The following is a 24,842-nucleotide window of genomic DNA, read 5'->3' on the forward strand; positions in this document are numbered from 1 at the left end:
ACAACCATTTGCGGAGTTCGCGGTCATTTACAATTCAAAAAAATTGAATCGTATTGTTACACTTTCTCTTATACGACTCGAAGAGGAGTACTGGTGGAGCCTCTTTTTTAACCCGTAATTTTGTTAGTGTATTTGAAACAGGAAGTGAAGTCACTGATAACTGTTTAGGTCAAATTATCGAAGAACTGATAGAAGAGAGATTGGTTTTCTGTTCATGTCGATTATTTGAGAGCAAACGACCAAATTAGGTGTAAAAAATTTTTCACTAAGCGAGCATTTTCTTAGATAAAGTACGGCTTTTTGAAAGCATTTTGTTTATTTTCAGCTCCTTTCTTTCAGTCAAAAGTGTTTCTTACAATTATCTAACCCGCCATTAGAGTGCGTGAATTTTACACTTTGGATATCAATTTTCAGCTATTTTTACCTTTTTTTACCAAAAAAATTTTGCTCGGTTGTAAGTTTTTTTTAACATTTTTTGTATTAGTCTTCAGTTATTGATAGCATTTGGGGAGTTTTGTTTTGATATCAGTTGTTCTAGCTCATTATACAATTTTCTATTTCTTCGCTTTTTTGTTTGTTTTTTTTAATTTGTTTAACATGTTGCTGCAAAGCTTAGGTTGGGTGACTGCTACCAGTTCTCAACTACCAGTTGATTAAAGCTTTGCGGGGACAAGAAACAGTGTTTTTGGTGTAAATATTGATACGAAAATAAGTCCTTTGTAACTTTTTTGCTTATTTCTTTCAATTTTTTGCCAGATTTAGACAGCTTTGTGGGCCTATAAAAAGTCTTTTGTATTGTTGCTTGAGCATTTGAGTGCGCGGCTTTTTTTTAAAAAAAACAGGTTTGCTTTTTTCTGAGTTTTTTACGTTGGTTGATTTCTGGGGCTAAATAATTCATTAATTGACTTCAAATTACGTTTTCAAACAGGTTTTTTTCTTTAAAAAACAGGTTTTCATATTTCTGATTTTTTTAAGTCTGTTGATTTCTTGGCTAAATAATTCATTCGTAGTGTTGCATGACCATTTGAGTGCGCTGGTTTTTTATTAAAAAAAACCAAGCAGGTTTTCATTTACGATTTTTTTAGGTTGGTTGATTTCTGGGGCTAGATAATTCATTAATTGACTTCAAATTACGTTTTCAAACAGGTTTTTTTCTTTAAAAAACAGGTTTTCATGTTTCTGATTTTTTTAAGTCTGTTGATTTCTTGGGCTGAATAATTCAGTCGTATTGCTGCTTGAGCATTTGAGTGCGCTGGTTTTTTATAAAAAAAACCAAGCATGATTTCTTGGGCTAAATAGTTCATTAATTGACTCCGAATTACTTTTTAATAGCCCCACAGCGATAGCTGGAGCTATTATTGGCCTTCTCTTGGTTTTTTTATTTGAGCAAATTTATTTGATATGAGCGAATGCAACTTTTTAGCGCCTGGAATTGGGGTACTGATTTTTGGGAAGGATGAGAAGGATAGCCTTTTTGGAAGGATAAGTTGGTTCTGAAGAAACTATTATCTGAATTTTTAGCAGCATTTCGTTAAAAGTTGCAATTTTTCTCAAATTTTTTGCTATTTTTCTTCATTCTGTGTTTATCAATCGTTATGGCCCAATGGCCAATGATTACTTTTCAGGTCCAGCTGATAGGTTACTGCACATGTTTCAAAGAAAAAATGTCGTTTTGAATTTTTTACAATTTGCGAAAATAAGAAACACTAAATTTTGCTATTTTCATTTTTTGTAATGTTTGTAATATTCAAGTATTTGTCATTTTTCTCGATTTTTGCTATCTTTTTGGGCCAATAAACCTCTTTCAAGGCTTGTGCTTGGGTTAATGGGTATGTTTATTTGGATCAAACTTGGTCCTTTGGGGTAATAGTTTCAATAGTTTTAGCAGTAATTATATATTTGCTTAGTTTGTTTCATTTTGAGTTTCTCAGCTATTGAGATTTTATTCTGGCTGGCGTTGTTCAACTGACCTTCTGGTCAAGTACAGTAGCTCTCACTTTTTCATTCAATACTTAGAATTGGATTTCAGGACTTGTCCTGCTATGTCTTTACCTCTTCGAGTTAGAATTCGTTTCGCTTTACCTTAGTTCACACTTTGTTCAACATATTGCGTGAATTTTTTCACTTCTCTAGGCTAGTTTCAATTTTGGCTCGCTCTTCTAAAAGTGTTTTCAAACAGTTCTTGTTCGGCAACGCAATCTAAAATGATTGGAGTCACAAAAAAAATGAGATCAGACATAGAAACGTTATAAAACCATATAGAATAATTTTATATTCCCGCTGCTTAAATTTTTTTCTTATAAGTCTTAATTGCCATCTGTAATGCTCATTGGTATTGATAATAGCTCCTGTATCCTCTCACTAGGTAGCAGGAATTTGTCTGACAAGAAAATGGAATCAAATTAGTTTGCGCCAAATTAGTTTGTCTGACAAGAAAATGGAATAAAATTAGTTTGCGTGATTTAAGAAGTTTTAAATCAACCTGTTTTTCCATTTTATTCTATTCGTTCAATCTCAATGGGACATTTGCGAATCAGTGGCGGCTATTGTCCAGCAATCTGTCGGGTATGTTTCATGATCAGAGTTTGCTATTTTAAAGAGGCTGTTAGTGTTGTCTTCTGTTTATTCATTTCTTTCTTAGAATTGTAATTCAGGACTTCCTCCTATGTTTTTTTTGGTTTCACCGTCGGACGCTCATTTTCGTTTTTTCTCCGTTTATACAGCAAAGCTGAAGAGGTCAAATTTTTTGAATGACTTCCTCTTCTCCCTGACAGCGTTTGGGATTGCGATGTCATTTCTCCCTCTATGAAAAGTTTTGGTCATTTGCAATTTTAGATTTTGATCATTTGTGAATTCAATCAATAAAAGACTTTTGCACTTTAAAACTTAAATTAATATTCTGTCTTTGAATTATTTTTTTAGTCTTCATTGACCTACAAGCGAATGTGACGGAAACTAATGTGAGAATTAATTGCTGCTGAGTGAGAAACATTTTTAGTCATTCGCTGCGTTGAGTGAATGATGCAAATAGCTAACCGCTCCTTAGCCGTTTTGTATTCTTTTAAGGATTTTCCCTGTTGTTGGCTGAAATTTTGGTAATTTTGAAAATTTTGGAAATGTTGAAAATTTTTGCTGAAATGTTGGTTTGGATCGAGGTTACAGTCTCTGCAGTTGATTCTACGGTATTTTTGATAAAACACTTTCTTTTTTTAATTCTCTTTACCTCTTTCGTATCACATAAGACACCACTCTCGCGTTTGACTTCTTACTTACATCAGTCTCTGTTTCAACTGATTGGAATTTAGAATTAATTCACCGTATTTACGCGAATACATTCATGGTGTACTGCTAATTGGTTCTTGCTCTTACGTGCCTGCTTTTTTATTATTTCTTTTTTTCATGTCTTTTGTCGTTTTGTTTGCCGCTGCTTGCCTCTTTGTTTCCAAGCAATTTTTTGTTTTTTTTTTGGAACTTTTTTGTTTTAGTTTTAATATTAACATAGTCTGTTAGTCACTTCGCTGGTTTTTTAATTGTCCATTCAATTTTTTGATTATTTCTTCCTGCTTTTAAGTTATTGCTGTTTTTAAATCATTTATACGTTTGATTAAAACCATCTTTCATTTTATATAAACCTGTAAGCATATTTACGCAAAGATTTTCAAGGTCCAAGTCAGCATAAAATGAAAAGGGATAAACCAATGAAGCAGGACTTAGCGCAATAGGTTACGAATTTCTTTAGAGTTTACCGCTAATTTCCTGGTATTACACTTGAACTCCTGAACGTCGGGCAGTTGGCTTAAAGCTGCAATTTTCAGACTTGATCATTTGTTTTTTGAAGCTGTGAAGGGCGTCTATTGTGATTAGTGCCTAATAAATGAGGATTGTATTACGTTATGCATGGATTTTTCATTTTTGCGTAAGTTTTTTTGACTTCTCGAGACTAGTTTCAATTGGCTTTTTATGCTCAAAGTTTTTTTAAACAGCAGTTGCTTGGCAGAGCAATCTAATATGAAGGGAGTCACAAAATAAAAGAAATGAGACATAGAAACGTTATAAACCCATATAGCACTATTTTGGAATCCCGCTGCTTAAACTTTGTTGTTATAAGTTATGCATTATAGTAATGATTTTGAGTGAAGAAGATTTGTTAATAGAACTGCAGGATAGCTCAATCTATACGAAAACAAAATTCCTTTTTCTGTTTGAATTTTTAATTAATATTGTTTTTGTTTTCATTTTTTCTCAGTTGCCATTCTCATTGTTGCTTTTACAATGTCTTCACAGTCTCTGATCTGTATTACTAGAAGTCCTTTTTGTTCAGTTAGGTGTGACCAGTGTACTGAGTTTTAAGGTCTCTGTTTTGCTCTGCTTTTATCATTTTTATTTCCATACCTTCCTTATGATTTAAAGTTTTTTTGCTGTTAACTCTAAATCTTATACTGCTGTTTTTTCTCGGCAGTTTTGGTATTTCTTCTTAGAAATTTTTTTAGCTATTATTGGCTGTTAAGTGCTTTTGGGTACACAGTTTAACTCTTTTAACCCTTTTTTCTCTTTTTTGGTAGATAGGATTCATTAAACAAAAACCCTTTCTCTTTTATTCACTGTTCTTGTCTCAGTGGTCCGTTAACCTCCTCTAGAGTTTGATAGTTTGTTTTTGCTTAGTTGCTAGGTGCAATGAACTGATTTTCAAATTTTCAATATCACAAATTTTTGCAATTTTTAAATTTTGAGTTTTCAAAGTTTCTCAAAATTTTTGTCATGTTCCTAGTTTATCGATATTTATGAGCAAATGCGCCCGCAATTTGGGTACTGATTGGCCTTTTGGAAGGATAATTTGGTTCTTAAAAAACCAATATCTGAAATGTTAGCAGCATTTTTATTCATTTAGCAGTATTATTAGCTATTTTCATTCGTTCTCTGTGTTTATCAATCATTACGGGTCAATGGCATTGAAAATTTTTTAGGTAATGCTGATAGTTTACTGCACATTTTTCGGAGAAAGATTTTGATTTTTTTTTGCGGATATAAGAAACACTAAATTTTGCGATTTTCAAATTTTGTAATGTTTGTAACCTTCAAGTATTTGTCATGTTTCTCGATTTTTGCTATCTTTATTGGCCAATAAGCCTCTTTCAAGGCTTGTGCTTGGATTAATGGGTATGTTTATTTGGATTAAACTTGTTCCTTCAGGTTAAAAGCTTCAAGGGTTATTAGCAATGATTAGTTTTTAATAGCCGCACAGCGATAGCTGGGGCTATTATTGGCCTTCTCTTGGTTTTTTTTTATTTCGTCGTCATGATTTTTGTTACGACCATATGACGTCACAGCCACTTTTTGTTCATTCGTTCATGCAATTTTAACTGAATTGCATGTGTGACGTCATTTTTCGCTCTTAGTGGAGCGAGTTTTTTTGTTCATGCGCGTGATTAATTTTTTGGTCACACTTGACTTACCTCACTCTCAAAAATGACTTCCTCACTTTGAAATTGACTTTTATTTACTTTAATTCAAAGAGATAAGGTCAAATGGGTGTTTGTCACTCTAAATGAAGGTTATCTGAGATCAGCTAATAGAGGCAGCAATAACTTATACAGATTTTTTTAATCAAAATATAACAGATCAGCCTTCAATGAAGACAAATCTTTTTGGTCTGCCTTACTGTTTTTTTTGACGGCCGATCTACGAATCTATTGCGGCTATTTTCTGGCAATCTGCCAGCTATGTTTTTTAGTTTGTTGAATTTTGAGTTTCTCAGCTATTGAGATTGTGTTTTTTTACTGCCGTTGATCGACTGGGCTTCTGGTCAAGTAAAGTAGCTCTCAGTTTTCCATTCAATGCTCCGGATTGGGAATCAGGACGTGTCCTGTTATGTTTTTTACTTCTTCGAATAAAAATTAGTTTCGCTTTACATTAGTTTAAAGTTTAGTCAACATTTTGCGTGAATTTTTTTTTTACTTCTCTTGGCTACTTTCGTTTTTGGCTCATTCTGCTCAAAGGTTTTTGAGCAGCTGTTCAAAAGCAATCTAAAATGACGGGAGTCAGAAAAAAACGAAATAGGACATACAAACGATATCAACCCATATTGCACAATTTTAGATTCCCGCTACATAAATTTTGTTCTTTTAAGTCTTAATTACCATCTCTAATGCTTATTGATAATAGCTCCTAAATCATCTCATTAAGTCACATAAGTTTTTCTGACAACAAAATGGGATCAAATTAGTTGGCACGTCATAAAGATTTCTTACAACACTCTGTTTTTCCAATTTAGTTGTTCTTTCAATCTCAATCGGACTTTTGGGAACCAGTGGCGGCTGTGGGCAATCTGTCGGGTATGTTTCATTTGCTATTTTAAGGAGGCTGTTGGTGTTGTCTTCTGTTTGTTCATTTCCTTCTTTGAATTGTAATTGACTGTTTTTTTTTATTTCATCTTCTGACGCTCATTTTTGTTTTAAATTCGTTTATACAGGAAAGCTGAAAAAGTCAAGTTTTTGATTGATTTCGTCCTCTCACTCACGGCGTTTGCGGTTGTGACGTCTGTTCTCCCTCTATGAGAAGTTTTGGTCTATTGCGTGATTAGAGTTTGATCATTTGTGAATTCAATCAATAAAAGGACTTTTACACTTTAAAACTTAAATTATTTTGAGTTAGTTGAAGGTCAACGTAACTCAAATGTGTAATAAAGGTCCATTTTGTTCTGTGGACAGAATTTTAATGAGCTTTATTAATTTATTGCTATGTTTTTACTTAGCTTTTTGAGCGGCGTCAATAACTGTTTCAACTTATATCTGTTTCTGTTTCTATCTTTTGTTACGTGCCAGTGGCAATGAAAATTTTTGAGGTCCTGCTGATAGGTTACAGCACATAATTCAAAGAAAAAATGTGGTTGTGAAATTTTTACAATTTGCGAATATAAGAAACATTAAATTTTGTGATTTTCAATTTTTTATGTTTGTAATATTCAAGTATTTGTCATGTTTCTCGATTTTTGCTATCTTTATTGGCCAATAAAGCTCTTTCAAGGCATGTGCTTGGGTTATGGGTATGTTTATTTGGATCAAACATGGTCCTTCAGGTTAAAAGCTGCGAGAGTTATTAGCAATGATTAGTTTTTATTACTTTGTTTGATTTTGAGTTTCTCAGCTATTGAGGTTGTTTTTCTTTTGATAGCGTTGATCGACTTGCCTTCTGGTCAAGTATAGTAGCTCGCAGTTTTCCATTCAATGCTCCGGAATGGGATTCAGGACTTGTCCTGCTATGTTTTTTACTTCTTCGAATGAAAATTCGTTTCGCTTTACATTAGTTCACAGTTTAGTCAACATTTTGCGTGAATTTTTTCACTTCTCTAGGCTAGTTTCAATTTTGGCTCGCTCTGCTAAAAGTGTTTTCAAACAGTTCTTGTTCGGCAACGCAATCTAAAATGATTGGAGTCACAAAAAAAATGAGATCAGACATAGAAACGTTATAAACCCATATAGAATAATTTTATATTCCCGCTGCTTAAATTTTTTTCTTATAAGTCTTAATTGCCATCTGTAATGCTCATTGGTATTGATAATAGCTCCTGTATCCTCTCACTAGGTAGCAGGAATTTGTCTGTCAAGAACAAATTCCTGGACAAGAACAAGGAATTTGTCTCTGGGCTACTTTCGTTTTTGGCTCATTCTGCTCAACGCGTTTTTGACCAGCAGTTCAAAAGCAATCTAAAATGAAGGGAGTCACAAACAAAAACGGAATAGGACATTAAAACGATATAAACCCATATAGCAATTTTATATTCCCGCTACTTAACCTTTGTTCTTTTAAGTCTTAATTACCATCTCTAATGCTTATTGGTATTGATGATAGCTCCTGAATCCTCTCATTAAGTAACATAAGTTTTTCTGACAACAAAATGGGATCAAATTAGTTCGCACTTTAAAAAGATTTCTTACAACACTCTGTTTTTTCAATTTAATTCTGTTCTTTCAATCTCAATCGGACTTTTGGGAATCAGTGGCGGCTGTCGGCAGGCTGTCGGGTATGTTTCATTTGCTATTTTAAGGAGGCTGTTGGTGTGGTCTTGTCTGTTCATTTCCTTCTTTGAATTGTAATTGACTGTTTTTTTTATTTCGTCTTCTGACGCTCATTTTTGTTTTAAATTCGTTTATACAGGAAAGCTGAAATAGTCAAGTTTTTGATTGATTTCGTCCTCTCACTCACGGCGTTTGCGGTTGTGACGTCTTTCCTCCCTCTATGAGAAGTTTTGGTCTATTGCGTGATTAGAGTTTGATCATTTGTGAATTCAATCGATAAAAGGACTTTTACACTTTTAAACTTAAATTAATTTGAGTTAGTTGAAGGTCAACGTAACTCAAATGTGTAATAAAGGTCCATTTTGTTCTGTGGACAGAATTTTAATGAGCTTTATTAATTTATTGCTATGTTTTTACTTAGCTTTTTGAGCGGCGTCAATAACTGTTTCAACTTATATCTGTTTCTGTTTCTATCTTTTTTAAGGCACTCAAGTCTATTTCGCAGTTATAAGGCATCTTCCCTTAATTTCTATGAAAATCACTTTTCTACTCTTTGACAACATTATTGACGTCTCTAAAGTATTATTTTTGCTTTTTGCTGTATTCTTTCATTTGCATGTTCGCAAATAATGCGGTTCTGGCTTATATCCGACTTTTGAGGATGCAATTATTTTAGGGTTGCTTGGTTATTAGCGTTTATTTTTTCAAAGCAGGATTTCATAAATGTTCTACAATTTGCCGTTTCTACGGATTCCTGATTTTCAAGCGCTTCGTTTCATCCTGCTTTTATACGAACTGAACAGGAGTGTTGCTTTTCTACATTTCTTTGACAGTCTTTATTGCAGTCTTTATTGACCTAAAAGCGAATGTGAAGGAAATTAGGAAATTGTTGTGAGAACTAATTGTTGCTGAGTGAGAAACTTTTTTTAGTCATGCGCTGCGTTGAGTGAATGACAAAATGATGCATATAGTTGTTTTGTTTTCTTTTGAGGATTTTCCCTGTTGTTAGGAAGGATTTTGCTGAAATGTTGGCTTTGATCGAGGTTAGTCTGCAGCTGCTGCTACGGTATTTTTGATAAAACACTTTCTTTTTTTAATTCTGTTTGCCTCTTTCGTATCACATAAGACACCGCTCTTGCGTTTGACTTCTTACTTACAACTGAATTTAATTTAGAAATAATTCACCGCATTTACGCGAATACGTTCATGGTGTACTGCTATTTGGTTCTTGCTCTTACAAGTGTGCTTTTTTTATAATTTCCTTTTTTTATCTTTTGTCGTTTTGTTTGCCGCTGCTTGCCTCCTAGTTTCCAGAGAATTTTGTTGTATTTTTTGGAACTTTTTTTTTGGTTTCAATATGTACATAGTCTGTTTGTCACTTCGCTAATTTTTTTATTTGTCTGTTCAATTTTTTCATTCTTCTTGCTTTTAAATTATTGCTAATTTAAATTTATTTTTACGTTTGATTAAAACCATCTTTCATTTTATATAACGGACCGCTTTTATCTTTTGATTTCTGGCTTACCTCAACCACTGTTCCAATTGAATGGAATATAAAGTTCTGTAAATATATATATATATATATATATATATATATTTGTATATATATATATATATATATATATATATATATATATATATATATACATATATATATAAAAGCTAAGATTTTCAATGTCAAAGTCAACATCAAGTGAAAAGGGATATACCAATGAAGCAGGACTTAGCGCATTTGGTTACAATTTTCTTTAGAGTTTACCGCTAATTTCCTGATATTACACTTGAACTCCTGAACGTCGGGCAGTTGGCTTAAAGCTGCAATTTTCAGACTTGATCATTTGTTTTTTGAAGCTGTTGAGGGCGTCTATTGTAATTAGTGCCTAATAAATGAAGATTGTATTACGTTATGCATGGATTTTTCATTTTTTGCGTAAGTTTTTTTGACTTCTCGAGGCTAATTTCATTTGGCTTGTTCTGCTTAAAGTGTTTATAAACAGCAGTTGCTCGGCAAAGCAATCCAAAATAAAGGGAGTCACAAAATAAACGAAGTCAGACATAGAAATATTGTAAACCATATAGCACTATTTTGGAATCCCGCAACTTAAACTTTGTTATTATAAGTTATGCATTATAATAATGATTTTAAGTACTGAAATCGTTTTTTTCTGTGAAGAAGATTTGGTAATAGAACTGCAGGATATCTCAAACTATACGAAAACAGAATTCCATTTTCTGTTTGAATTTTTAATTAATTTTGTTTTTGTTTTCAACTTTTCTCAGTTGCCATTTTCATTGTAGCTTTTACAATGTCTTCACAGTCTCTGAACTGTACCACTAGGAGTCTTTTTTGGTCAATTAGGTGTGGCCAGTGTACTGAGTTTCAAGGTCTCTGTTTTGCTCTGCTTTTATCATTTTTTTCCGTACCTTCCTTATGATTTAAAGTTTTTTTGCTGTTAACTCTAAATCTTATACTGCTGTTTTTTCTCGGCAGTTTTGGTATTCATTCTTAGAAATTTTTTTAGCTATTATTGGATGTTAAGTGCTTTTGGGTAAACAGTTTTACTCTTATAAGTTTTTTTCTCTTTTTTTGGTAGATAGGTTTCATTAAACAAAAAAATCCTTTTCTTTTATTCACTTTTCTCGTCTCAGTGGTCCGTTAACCTCCTCTAGGGTTTGATAATTTGTTTATGCATGGCAGCTAGAGGCAATGACCTGGTTTTAAAATTTTTATTGTCACAAATTTTTGCAATTCTTAAATTTTTAGTTTTCAAAATTTCTCAAAATTTTTGTCATGTTCCTAGTTTATCGATATCCATGGGCGAATGCAACTTTTTAGCGCCTGGAATTGGGGTACTGATTATCTTTTGGGAAGTATAAGTTGGTTCTGAAGAAACCAATACGTGAAGATTTAGCAGCAATTCGTTAAAAGTTGAATTTTTCTCATATATTTTGCTATTTTTATTCACTCTCTGTGTTTATCAATCGTTACGTGCCAGTGGCAATGAAAATTTTTGAGGTCCTGCTGATAGGTTACAGCACATAATTCAAAGAAAAAAATGTGGTTGTGAAATTTTTACAATTTGCGAAATTAAGAAACACTAAATTTTGTGATTTTCAATTTTTTATGTTTGTAATATTCAAGTATTTGTCATGTTTCTCGATTTTTGCTATCTTTATTGGCCAATAAAGCTCTTTCAAGGCATGTGCTTGGGTTTATGGGTATGTTTATTTGGATCAAACGTGGTCCTTCAGTTTAAAAGCTGCGAGAGTTATTAGCAATGATTAGTTTTTATTACTTTGTCTGATTTTGAGTTTCTCAGCTATTGAGGTTGTTTTTCTTTTGATAGCGTTGATCGACTTGCCTTCTGGTCAAGTATAGTAGCTCGCAGTTTTCCATTCAATGCTCCGGAATGGGATTCAGGACTTGTCCTGCTATGTTTTTTACTTCTTCGAATGAAAATTCCTTTCGCTTTACATTAGTTCACAGTTTAGTCAACATTTTGCGTGAATTTTTTCACTTCTCTAGGCTAGTTTCAATTTTGGCTCGCTCTGCTAAAAGTGTTTTTAAACAGTTCTTGTTTGGCAGCGCAATCTAAAATGATTGGAGTCACAGAAAAAATGAAATCAGACATAGAAACGATATAAACCCATATAGAATAATTTTATATTCCCGCTGCTTAAATTTTTTTTATAAGTCTTAATTGCCATCTGTAATGCTCATTGGTATTGATAATAGCTCCTGTATCCTCTCACTAGGTAGCAGGAATTTGTCTGTCAAGAACAAATTCCTGGACAAGAACAAGGAATTTGTCTCTGGGCTACTTTCGTTTTTGGCTCATTCTGCTCAACGCGTTTTTGACCAGCAGTTCAAAAGCAATCTAAAATGAAGGGAGTCACAAACAAAAACGGAATAGGACATTAAAACGATATAAACCCATATAGCAATTTTATATTCCCGCTACTTAACCTTTGTTCTTTTATGTCTTAATTACCATCTCTAATGCTTATTGGTATTGATGATAGCTCCTGAATCCTCTCATTAAGTAACATAAGTTTTTCTGACAACAAAATGGGATCAAATTAGTTTGCACTTTTAAAAGATTTCTTACAACACTCTGTTTTTTCAATTTAATTCTGTTCTTTCAATCTCAATCGGACTTTTGGGAATCAGTGGCGGCTGTCGGCAGTCTGTCGGGTATGTTTCATTTGCTATTTTAAGGAGGCTGTTGGTGTTGTCTTCTGTTTGTTCATTTCCTTCTTTGAATTGTAATTGAATGTTTTTTTTTTGGTTTCGTCTTCTGACGCTCATTTTCGTTTTACATTCGTTCATACAGGAAAGCTGAAAAAGTCAAAATTTTGAATGATTTCGTCCTCTCACTGACGGCGTCTGCGGTTGTGACGTCTTTTCTCCCTCTATGAGAAGTTTTGGTCTATTGCGTGATTAGAGTTTGATCATTTGTGAATTCAGTCAATAAAAGGACTTTTACACTTTAAAACTTAAATTCATTTGAGTTAGTTGAAGGTCAGCGTAACTCAAATGTGTAATAAAGGTCCATTTTGTTCTGTGGACAGAATCTTAATGAGCTTTATTAAATTATTGCTATGTTTTTACTTAGCTTTTTGAGCGGCGTCAATAACTGTTTCAACTTATATCTGTTTCTGTTTCTATCTTTTTTAAGGCACTCAAGTCTATTTCGCAGTTATAAGGCATCTTCCCTTAATTTCTATGAAAAACACTTTTCTACTCTTTGACAACATTATTGACGTCTCTAAAGTATTATTTTTGCTTTTTGCTGTATTCTTTCATTTGCATGTTCGCAAATAATGCGGTTCTTGCTTATATCCGACTTTTGAGGATGCAATTATTTTAAGGTTGCTTGGTTATTAGCGTTTATTTTTTCAAAGCAGGATTTCATAAATGTTCTACAATTTGCCGTTTCTACGGATTCCTGATTTTCAAGCGCTTCGTTTCATCCTGCTTTTATACGAACTGAACAGGAGTGTTGCTTTTCTACATTTCTTTGACAGTCTTTATTGCAGTCTTTATTGACCTAAAAGCGAATGTGAAGGAAATTAGGAAATTGTTGTGAGAACTAATTGTTGCTGAGTGAGAAACTTTTTTTAGTCATGCGCTGCGTTGAGTGAATGACAAAATGATGCATATAGTTGTTTTGTTTTCTTTTGAGGGTTTTCCCTGTTGTTAGGAAGGTTTTTGCTGAAATGTTGGCTTTGATCGAGGTTAGTCTGCAGCTGCTGCTACGGTATTTTTGATAAAACACTTTCTTTTTTTAATTCTGTTTGCCTCTTTCGTATCACATAAGACACCACTCTCGCGTTTGACTTCTTACTTACATCAGTCTCTGTTTCAACTGAATGGAATTTACAATTAATTCAACGCATTTACCCGAATACGTTCATGGTGTACTGCTAATTGGTTCTTGCTCTTACGTGCCTGCTTTTTTATAATTTCTTTTTTATTTTCATGTCTTTTGTCGTTTTGTCTGCTAGTCACTTCGCTGGTTTTTTAATTGTCCATTCAATTTGTTGATTATTTTTTCCTGCTTTTTAATTATTGCTATTCTTTAATTATTTTTACATTTGATTAAAACCTTCTTTCTTTTTATATAGGTTACCGCTTTCGCCTTTTAATTTCTGGCTTGCCTCAACCACTGTTCCGACTCAATGGAGTTTGAAAACCTGTAAGCATATTTACGCAAAGATTTTCAAGGTCCAAGTCAGCATAAAATGAAAAGGGATAAACCAATGAAACTGGTATTACACTTGAACTCCTCGGGCAGTGGGGTTAAAGCGGCAATTTTCAGTCTTTCTCATTTGTTTTTTGAAGCTTTCAAGAGCATCTATTGTAATTAGTGCCTAATAAATGAAGTTTGTATTACGTTATGCATTATAATAATGATTTTAAGTATTGAAATGTTGTCTTTCGGTGAAGAAGATTTTTGAATAGAACTGCAGGTTGGCTCAATCTATAAGAAAACACAATTCCTTTTTCTGTTTGAATTTTTAAATGAATTTTTTTTATTGTTTTCAACTTTTCTCAGTTGTCTTTCTCATTCTAGCTATTACAATGTCTTCAGAATCTCTGAATTGTATTACTAGGGATCCTTTTTGGGCAATTCAGTGTGATCACAGTTATGAGTTTCAAGGGCTCTGTTTTGCTTTGCTTTTATCATTTTTATGATTTCCATACCTTTCCTATGATTATTAAAGTTTTTTGCTGTCAACTCTAAATCTTATACTGTTGTTTTTACGTTTCTTGGAAGTTTTGGTATTTCTTGGTAGAAATGTTTTTGTTAGCTATTATTGGATGTTAAGTGCTTTTGGGTACAGATTTTTACTCTTTTTGTCTTTTTTCTCATTTTTGGTATTGGAAGATAGGATTCATTAAACAAGAAGTCCATCTAACGAGAAACAATTTTGTGATTTTTTAAATGTCGAATCGAATAGATTATAGTTATCTATTATTATTATTCTCAAGATCGTTTAATAACTGCAAGCTTCATTTTAAAAAGGTTTTCTATGTTTCTGATCTTTCTGTAGTTCTTGTATTTATCTTATGCATTTTTAATTTGTGATCCATTTTAATTGAATTACAAACGTCTAAATTTTCGGAGCGTATTCAGTAGCCTGGTCAATATTTTTGTTTTTTTTAAGTGTCCTACTTTTTAAAGTGTCCAACTTAAAAGTTTAGATTGTTTATCGGCATTAGCTGATATTCCATTGCGATTTAAACACTGTTTTTTCATACAAAATTTTTGACTGATTTTGTATTTTTTACTGTTTTTTGTTGCTGCCTAGAATTATCGTAGCTATATTGTACTCTTGTTTTTTGTTTTTGAAACATCTTTTTTGTCTCCGTCGTGTAATACTTGAAGTGGACTTTCACTGATCCTTTCACCTCTTTTTTTGCTTAGGCATGTGACGTCATTTCTTATTTTTATGGCCGTGAGTTTTAGGCCAAATCGCTTGATTAAAATTTTTATCATAAATAAGCTGCCTCACTCTAAACCCTCTAAGCGCAATAAATGACTGCTGTATACAGAAAGCTGTTAATAATCAAGAATGGATACAAACTGAAATGAGCATTTTTTTTAATTTTTCAAAGATCTCAGGAAAATTTATTGTATTTTTAATTGAAGTTATTCATGGCAAGGTAGTGAAATGTTTTTTTACTGAATGAAATATTTTGGCCTTTATGAAGTTCGCCTCTATGTTCGCTCAAATTCAGCTGTAGTTTTTTGCTACTGAACTAATTTTAATTAACGAAATCATTGCACAGTTTGTGTGGTTTTCACTTTTATTTTGTGGTTTTGGTTGGTTTTTTTTTTGACAATGGCGACGCTTTGAGTCGCTTTCGGAATTCTTCATGTGATGTCTTTTTGTTGTAATCCTGTAGCAGTATTTTATGTTCAATAGTTTTCATTAAAAGTTTGAAATTTTTATTTCGTTATTTCTGACTTCTAGTCTATGGATTTTTGACTGATGACTATGTCACTGAGGGTGCATAGGTGCATAAACTATTGGGGCACAAATAAAAAGGTCCAAAAATTGCTCATATAGTAGTTTTTACTTTGTCCTCTGTCATATAAACTGTGGTAGAACAGTTATTTGCTCACTAGTTAAGATCGCGAGCGAGCTTTCCCGGGAACGAGATTCTTGTTTGATAAGCATTTGTGAACGAGCTGATGAGCTTTTCTTTTGGTTATGGAATTCGTGGAATAGTAATTCGGATGTAATGTATTTTTAAATAATAAATAGGCAATAATTGATATGAACGAAACCGAGTCTACCAATTTTGTTAATTTATTAATTGTCTGTAAAGTCAGAAAATATTTAGAAGCCTGCTATTGAAGCCGAGAAGGAATGCGACATCTACGAAAATATTGATTTATCACGTTCATTTGAAGATGTAGATGAGTTATGTCAAAAACGTTCAATAACGAGAACAAAAGATGAGTACGATCCTACAATTGAAGATGATTGTCTCTATACAAATGTTCAAGAGTACGCTGATTTCGAAGAGCTTGCTGGCAAGGCTGAGGTAGGTAACTGTCTGTTTTCATCAAACACATGTCATCTAGCGGATAGGCCTTTGGTCGATCTTTCAGACCTAGATATTTGTCGTTTGTTGCTCGATATATGCCTTTTTACGCTCCGCAATTTTTTCAAGCTTTAGATTTTCCACGTTTATAGCGCGCACCAGCTATTAGCCGGCCATTATTGCACTCTACAGGTATGGCTCTAGAGGAAGTTATTCTGATTAATGAGTTGCTCTCAAACAAAGTTTGTAGAAGTCTTTGTTCTCGTGTGAGCTTTTGCTGGTCTGTGGTATTGTTCTGTCTCTTTAGTCTTTTTCATGGTTAATTTAGATCTGATTAATTTTTTGGCCGTTGTTTAGTCTTATTGCGTTCATTGTCATTCAAAGCGACAACTAATGTGCTAAGTTTATTTATTTGCCAATTGATTATTATTTTTGTTTTGTGAAATATTGTTTCGATTGAGAGAAATTACAAAAAGTGATAAATTTTGTAACAATTTTGGCCATTTCTTGCAGTATTCAATTTTCTCTTCAATATGGAAAGTGTTTGGAGCCTAACATGGCTCGACTGTTGCTGCTTGCACAATTTGATGCCTTCAATTACGTTAAAAAATGTTGGCTTGTTTGATATATAGAAGTAATGTATTTTTTTAGTTCAGTTGGTTTTATGGGCTTGACACTGATTTTGTCACGAATGCGACTATTCAAGTCATTTCCGGAATTCTTCCGGCTTTTTCCTCAGGTTTTTTTTTACCGGAAGTATTCGTTCAGACGGCGTTTTGACCTAAAAGCGAAAGAGTCAAATTGCCGCGTGTAATAATTTTTTCTGAGCCAGGAAAGTTTTTTGATCATGCGCTTTGATCAGTGAATGACTTCTTGACTTTGAAAAGTGTTTTTTTGACAGAATGCCGCTTCTTATAGATAACCATTTTTAGCCGTTTTTTCCAATTGGCCCAGTTTTATTGCGTATAATTTAATTTTTTTTAAAAAATGATAATTAATAAAAGCTGTATTAATATGTGAACCTCTTACTACGTTTTTAATTCTAAATAAGCACCTATTTCCAAATTTTTCCAGTCATTTTGGGCTTTTAAGAAAACAAATTTATTCATTTTTGGTACTTTCTGCAATGTTGGTATTTTATTGCAATATATTCTATTCTTTCAGTTCTTTGGACTGTTTCTACATTTTAATCTACACAGGAGGATAGCTATTAAATTTAATGCCAAAGAAAATGTAATTGTTTTTCGAATTCTTTTTTTCAGACTTGTTTTTTAACTTTCAAAAATCAAGAACTAAACTAGTGTTTGTTATTTTATGTTTTTGTTTCTCTCATTCTCCGCATTCTAGCGTATATCAGCCTATTATTTCCTGGGACATATAGTTCTGGTCAGCTCTGCTTTTATCAGTTGTTAGAAATTAATTTTTAAGGCCTTTTTCTTAGACTTTTATTTTGTTTGCAATTGATTTCATTAGACAGTGCGGCACTGAGAGTTTGCTTGAAATGCCACTAAACCATTTTGAATAAAGTTCTTCAGCGAATATTTTTGGTTTATTAGTTTGATTTCAACGGTTTTTCCTTTAAATTATTTTCTATTTTTGTTTTTTTGTAGATTAATTTGAAGGTTTTTAAAATTAATTTTGCTTTTTTAGTCCTTTTGCGATTTTTGGCTGATAATATTGTTTTATTTTTTCTATTGGTAATTCAATTAAAGTCTCATGACTGTAGGTTCTATTTATTATAAAGCATGCAGGTTTGTTTTGTTACAAAGTTGTCTTTTTCTGTTCAATTTGACAAAAACATGGAGAAATTTAACACAATTTTTTCCATATATTTTCTCCTTTTCATAATTAGAGATGTTTGTGAGCTCATTGAGAGGTGGTTGATATTTTGTTGTTGGATAATTTGTTCTCATTGCACGAAACATTTTTTTTGTATGTGTGCTTAAACTACATGGAAAATTAATTGAGTTTTACTCATTTTTCTTGTTAATTTTCACTGGCAGTTTTTTTGTTCTTTGAAATAAGACTGTGTTCTTTTTCATGCATTGATGCCTTCTGCAAGTAGATATAAGCTAATTTGAAAGCCAGTTTTTTGGTATTAGGAAGAAGGATATGACTTCGGTCGTTTCCGGAATTCTTCTCTTTACTTTTTTTAAATTCGCTTTTCCTTTTGATCGCGTTTTTGGTTTTACAGAAGTCACGATATTCATGTTCATGCCTCAATCACTGTTTCAACTCAATGGATTTTAAATTATTTCACTCATTGGATTACGTAATTTAGTGAATATGGTCGAAGTCAAAAGGGCAGAACCAAACATAAACCGACTAATGTCCGAAGAATTGCTCTCTAACGATAGAAGGGTGGCCCACCGGGGAAAAAGATTTGACCTCACCAGGCTTCGAACCATTGATTTCCCGCTTCATAACCATATGCACTACCGACTGTGCTATTTGTGCTTTGTTTTAGCTATACTGCCACCGACTATATATTAGCTACAAGCTTTACTTCGGAGTGAGAGCAATAGAGATCACTAAAAAATGAAGAACGAAAGCGTGAAAAAGTCACTTGAGAAGTCAAAGAGTGTGCCAGAAGAAAAGCATAAGAATGATCAAGCGAAAAATTTGCATTAAGATTACCAACACTTTTACAATAATTGCTATGAACTTCGTTCAACAGCAATTAAAAGAAAAGAAATAAACTTATAAAGCGCGGTCATTAAGTCATAGTGCATTAGGTTATTAAAGTCCATTAAAGCGATTTTTAGCTGGCATTAGTATTTTGCTTAGTAGCGTTCAGTTTAGAAGCTGAATTCAGTGTATTTTTAGGATCTAACCGAATATGCAGAAGTTGCACACCAAATAAGAACACTCTGACACTTAGAAAAAATTCGGTCAATTTCTATCTCTTAATTTTTTCTGGTACCTTTGTTGCATTTATCATAATAAAAATAGATATATTAATAGTAGTAGAAAAATAGCATCTTTTCTGTTGATTTATCTGCCTTCCGTTGATTTTCCTCAAAGCTGGATTTGGTTTAAAGTATTGATTTTGTCTCGATCATTTAATATCTTTAGTGAACCCAAAACAAATGTTTATTTTGTTCTGTTTTGTGTGTATTGTGAAATGTTTTAAAGCTGGATTTTAAAGACTATTGCTGTAAAAATTATGATAGTGGTGTTATTAGTTTATTATCTTTGGATTTTATTTCAGGACGTCCTGCTTTGTTACATTCGTACGTTTTTTCGTAGACTGAGCCTTTGAAACTGAACTTTGAGAGTGAAATCAGAGAGAATTTGGCTGTAAAAGTGTCCCCATCTGCTTTCTTTTAATTGTTGAAAGAGCTTATGCAGGGAGAGCTTCAGTACAAGTTTAGAAGATTTACATGACAAATTTACCACTGTTGTCTTACCCAATCCAATTTTACCTAGTGCCAACTTACCCACTGCTCTTTGATATTTTCGTGCAATTATCCGATGTTCGGTTGTTTTAGTTTTATATCAAGTTCCGCGGGCCATTTAATTATATAGCCCTTTAAAATCCCATGTTCGATTGTGATAGTTTTATATCAAAATCCCGCGGGCCATTTAATTATACAGTCGGCTAAATAGTCGTTATGGTAATTTTGACAATAGGGTAAATTAAAGTTGGCATTGGTTAAATTGTCCTGACACCGTTTTGAAGTAACAGTAAGTTGTGCTGTCCCTTGTTTTCCTCTCGTATTGTTTTAATTTTTTGAAGAAGACCTCCACTTGACGGTGGTCATGTTTCATATAAGTATTGTGCGGGTATTAATTTCTTTAATATAACCTTTGCAATGTTTTTTGGTTATGCCAGTTTTAACAAAAAACTTAGTTTTTTTGTTGGCGCTCGGCAGTTTGTCAGTCTCCCCTGCATGTCACTTAGTTGGTAATCATGGGTTTACTCTATAGATTTGTTTTGTCTCTGCGCTCTATCAGTAAGAGTTAGTTGTGAAGATTTTAAAATCAGGAAAGTTACACTAATCTAGTTTTACAACTTTTTAAAATTAATTGGAGAATTTTTTCTTTTTTCTGTCTTCTTTGACCTGAGCTAAAAAGATTTCTGTTAAATGCCATTTTTGGGCTGCAATTCATTTTTCTATCGTTTTTAGTTTTAAAAATACTGTTTTCTGTGATTTGAGACCGAGGATATTGACAACTTTTAAATGAATGTTTAATTATTTTTTTTTCATTTTTTCTCTTTTTTACGCCTGATCTACTCACAAGAGGGTTTGCTTTTCAGTCTTACAACGAAGTTTTTTTAATCTTTTAGTGTATTTTTTTGTAATGCTGTCGATTTTCTGTGGTGTTGATTTAATTCGTTTGCCTTCCGTTTCCAATTTTAATGGCTTTAGAGTATTCTTTGTTATGAGATTGGACTTTGAGAGCAGGTCACCGGTTTTCTTCATTTTTTTCGTTAATTCTTTTGATTTTTTTTCAGGACTTGACCTGCTTTAGTTTTTGTGATGTGTTCACTCATGAAGTTAGTGAATTATTATTATTTTGAATAGTTATTTTAATCATGTCAAAATATTCGTAAAGACATGTCTAAATTAAAAAAGTTCATTAACTGAATAAAGAATCAGCCGTTCATTACAGAATGATTTTGGACACCTCTGAAACGGCATCCGTTCTGTACGGCGCTAAAAAACAAGGTTATCGGGTTATTCAAAAAAGATCGTTCAGAAGTCTATGTGGAGCCCATCTGAAATGGAGTGATGCTGGCACTGTTGCCACCTGAATATTTTAACCCAGTATTAAAGCAGTGAGTACAAAGTGATTGAATTAAATTTTGCTATATCGATATTGGGTTTTTGTTCTGATGAGGCAATTTGACCTTTTTCTCTTTCAAATTTTTGAAGCCCTGATTGCAAAAAAAAAGGTTATTATAATAGTTCCTGACCTAATTGGTGGGTCTAGTTTTTGTTTTTATCAATTAAAATTTCGGATTGTAATTCAGGTGTTGACAAGTCTTCTCTGCATTCTATTGAGGCACTTAGATAATAGGGTGTCCCGCTTTTGGACCCCTATTTATTTAACCCCCTATCATTTCACCCCTCTATCTTTCACCCCGATTTTGATATTTTTTATATTAAGAACTATTAAATTAGTAAAATAATCACTCGGCTATACCTTGCGGTCCATGACCATGCCTCAGCGGGTGGTGGGACTTGGTATCATAATATCACACGTGATTGTTTTCAGAGTAAAAGACAACAATAATACTTCGATCTCCAAAGTTTATGCTTCTGATGTGAAAGAGTGCCAAAACGACTTTCAAGTCAGGCAACTGACGGTTTTGTATCTACATGTACTAATTGTTCATGATAGTTCTGACTCATTTCTTTTTGTATGTATTTTTGGTGTTTAAGTGTGAAGAAGAAGAAAGCGACGATGACTGCGGCTTTGCTCTGTTTGACGATTACAGCCCACGGCCAGAGAAGGGATCAGACAGTCCAATTGAAAGGTAATCATTCTGCCACGATTTTTTGCTTGAATTGAGTCGACAATTGTTGAAGTTTACTTCGTCGCTAAATTTGCTAGATTTCACAACAATGGTTTTGCGTAACGCTACTATTCTCATAAACATTCTCATAAAAACTAGTAGATTAGAAAGCATAACTATTTTTGCCCACAATGTGGACTTTTTCAGTGTTAAAAGAGTTTAAAGAGTTTCTATTTTTTGACACAAATTAAACGTCTCAAATAACCTAATGCTACTTGTTTTTTTTTCGGCGAGGAATTTTATGTTCTTTAATACCTAAATTGCGTTGGAAAAAATAAATTTTCAATGCTTCATTTCTTCTCAGTTAAAATGACTTTCAAAACCCCCTTTGGATAAATGTTCTACACTGCAACTGCTTTCAAATAATACATTGTTGTGTCTCATTCATGTCTTTTCCGATGGAGGGGTGTCAAAATTACAAAAAAAATTGAACAAAAAAGATGCCAGGCTAGCATGGGGCATAGAGTTCCTTCCCTCTACTCGAGCATATCTGCTGTAATTGAGTCCTCGTGACTTTTTGTTGGGAGTTTTAAAAAACTATAGCACCTTGTAGAATATGAAAAGTCAGACCAATTCCAGTTCTCTCATCCCTCTCTAAATTACCACCCAGTATTCAGTTGGACATGAATTATTTTCGCTGACTTGAACTATTTTTTCTTATTATAACTGAACTTTGCTTTTTATTTAGGGGGACGTCTTCGCCTGGACTCGGGATCAGTGTATGTCATTCTGCCACAAAACGATTCTGCCATGCAAGCAAAATTTATAGAAATTGATGACCTTGTTGGTATTCTCATGCCATTTTCTCCTGTCCGCTTTGACCTTTTATCAAAATAATGAGACAACCAACAAAGCATGAGAGAATTAAGTAGAGTTGCTATTTTTTGGAGCTCAGCTATAATGTAAAGTGCAATTGTGCACTCAAATTGTGATGAATTCTTGATGAAAAGTCTTTCCATTTTTTTTCAGTTGATTTCTTGATTTGTTTGACCCAAGTGGGAATGGCCTCTCTATGTGTACGGTCGCTATTATCACCAACCCCCTTCGAGATTAATTCAATCCAATTGTTTACTCTTGGCAGTATTTCATTAAATCAGCATTCTCGGCAAACCTCATTTGTCTCATGAACATTTATTTCTTAACTTTTGAATTTAAAAGAAATTAATTGGGCTTGAATTATTGACTTGTCTACTAATTAATATGGTTTGTTTAGAATAATCTTGACATGAGCTGTGCGCGGTGTTTTATGTTATTAATAGCCGCCCTCATCTTCTCAGCCGGCTATTATTGCGCTCGTTTTTTACAATTCAAAGAATTTGAATTGTATTGGGGCGCTGTCTTTTTTTTTAAGATCTGTTCACACATTTTCATGATTTTTGAAGTCAAATTGGAGTAGTGATTTTGGTCACGCCGAAACAGGAAGTGGAGCGAAAAAGCGAGTGGTTTTGCGGCGTGAAATTTTTTCGCTCCAAATTTAAAGTAGAGTGCGAAAATGGTGTTTGAACAAAAATTCGCTTTCTCGCTAATGGTTTTTTGTTCACATGCGGCAATTTGACTTTGATTTTTACTGTTTTTTCGTTTTTTTGGATCGGATTTTTTTGTAATTGGTTTTTCCAATCCATTCATAGTCCGTTCTAGGTCTAGTTTTCTGTTTAGTCAATGAAAATTCTTTGAATTGTACGTCAGGACTTGTCCTGCTATGTTTTTTTTATGATCTGTTCACACATTTTCATGATTTTTGAAGTAAATTGGAGTAATGATTTTGGTCACGCTGAAACAGGAAATGGAGCGAAAAAGCTAGTGGTTTTGCGGCGTGAATTTTTTTCGGTCTAATTTTAAAGTAGAGTGAGAAAACAGTGTTTGAACAAAAATTCGGTTTCTCGGTTGTGGTTTTTTGTTCACATGCGGCAATTTTACTCTGATTTTTACTGTTTTTTCGATTTTTCGAATCGGATTTCTTTCTAAATGGTTTTCCCAATCCATTCACAGCCATTCTCGGCCTAGTTTTTTGTTTGAATTAAATTTTCATTTCTCGCTAGTGGTTTTTTGTGTTCACATGCTGCATTTTGATTTTCTGTTTTTTTCTTATTTTTTATCTGATTTTCTCAATTAATTCATAGTCCATTCTAGGTCTAGTTTTTTCTGTTGAGTCAATGAAAATTCTTTGAATTGTACGTCAGGACTTGTCCTGCTATGTTTTTTTTACTTCGTCAAACTTTTTTTCGCTTTACCATTTTGCCGCTTTTTCGACATTTTTGTTGAAATCTTTTTGACTTCTCTAGGCTAGTTTCTCTCTTCTCTCATTCTGCTAAAAGTGAATTTGAACATCAGTTGCTAAGCAAAGGAATTCAAAATGAACAGAGTTGGTATAAAAAATTGAAGTCAGAAATAGAAACGGGATAAACCCATAAAGCCCAATTTTAGATGCCCGCTATTTGAATGCCGTTACTATAAGTCTTAGTTACACCCTCTAATGCTTATTGGTGTTGATAGTAGCCCCTCTAGCCTCTCTCTAAGAAACAGAAGTATGTTCAACTACGAAATGCCATCAAAATAAATCGGACTGAAAAAATATTTTTGTACAAAAATCTTTTTTTTTTCAATATATTCTATTCGTTCAATCCCAATCATGCTTATTGGAATCAACGGCGGCTATTTTCCGGCAATCTGCCGGGTATGTTTATTATTACTGTACTGATTTTAGATGAGGGCACAGTCATTTTCACTCACTTCTGACGACGAATTTCTTAATGCGCCCTATTCTCCAACTGAGGCAATTGGTCAGGACAAAAGCTCCAGCAGTGATGAAGATGATTCTGCTTCTTCTGATTCAATTGCTTCATCCCATTCTTCGGGTCTCACAGCCACTGAGTGGATTGAACGAAGTGGAGAGCAGCTGCGGTTAGAATCATCTCAGCTGGGTTCTTCCACTTGCTAATTATGCCCCACATCGGCAATAAAATGAGTCAGAAACAAATTTATTATCAGCAGGCTAATAGACGATTTTACGATGGATTTTAGTCTTAATGATTTATTATGCAACAACATTTCAATTTGTTTTGATTGTCACTTATGAAGACAGAATTACGCGGTAATTTTATTGGAGTTAGAAAATGGTGTTTGAACAAAAATTTGCTTTCTCGCTTGTATTTTTTGATCACATACTGCAATTTGACATTGATTTTTTCTGTTTATTATTAATAGCCACCGTCAGCCTCTCAAACGGCTATAATTTAGGCCCACT

General features: G+C 33.3%; 1 protein-coding gene across 7 annotated transcripts in view; it reads left to right on the forward strand.

The window, feature by feature from the left end:
• Window positions 1-24,842, forward strand: part of LOC142334498 (uncharacterized) — a 653,384-nt gene that overhangs the window by 593,766 nt on the left and 34,776 nt on the right. For 4 of the 7 annotated variants that reach the window (XM_075382580.1, XM_075382581.1, XM_075382584.1 and 1 more), the window contains 4 exons: window positions 15,871-16,074; window positions 21,465-21,559; window positions 22,287-22,350; window positions 24,303-24,499. In XM_075382580.1, the coding sequence (XP_075238695.1) occupies window positions 15,871-16,074; window positions 21,465-21,559; window positions 22,287-22,350; window positions 24,303-24,499 (560 nt within the window). The remainder of the gene's footprint in view (window positions 1-15,870; window positions 16,075-21,464; window positions 21,560-22,286; window positions 22,351-24,302; window positions 24,500-24,842) is intronic. The other 3 variants (XM_075382585.1, XM_075382586.1, XM_075382583.1) reach the window with 2 other exon arrangements.

This window comes from Convolutriloba macropyga, chromosome 2, assembly GCF_964194025.1.
Source record: "Convolutriloba macropyga chromosome 2, txConMacr16.3, whole genome shotgun sequence".
NCBI lineage: Eukaryota > Metazoa > Xenacoelomorpha > Acoela > Convolutidae > Convolutriloba > Convolutriloba macropyga.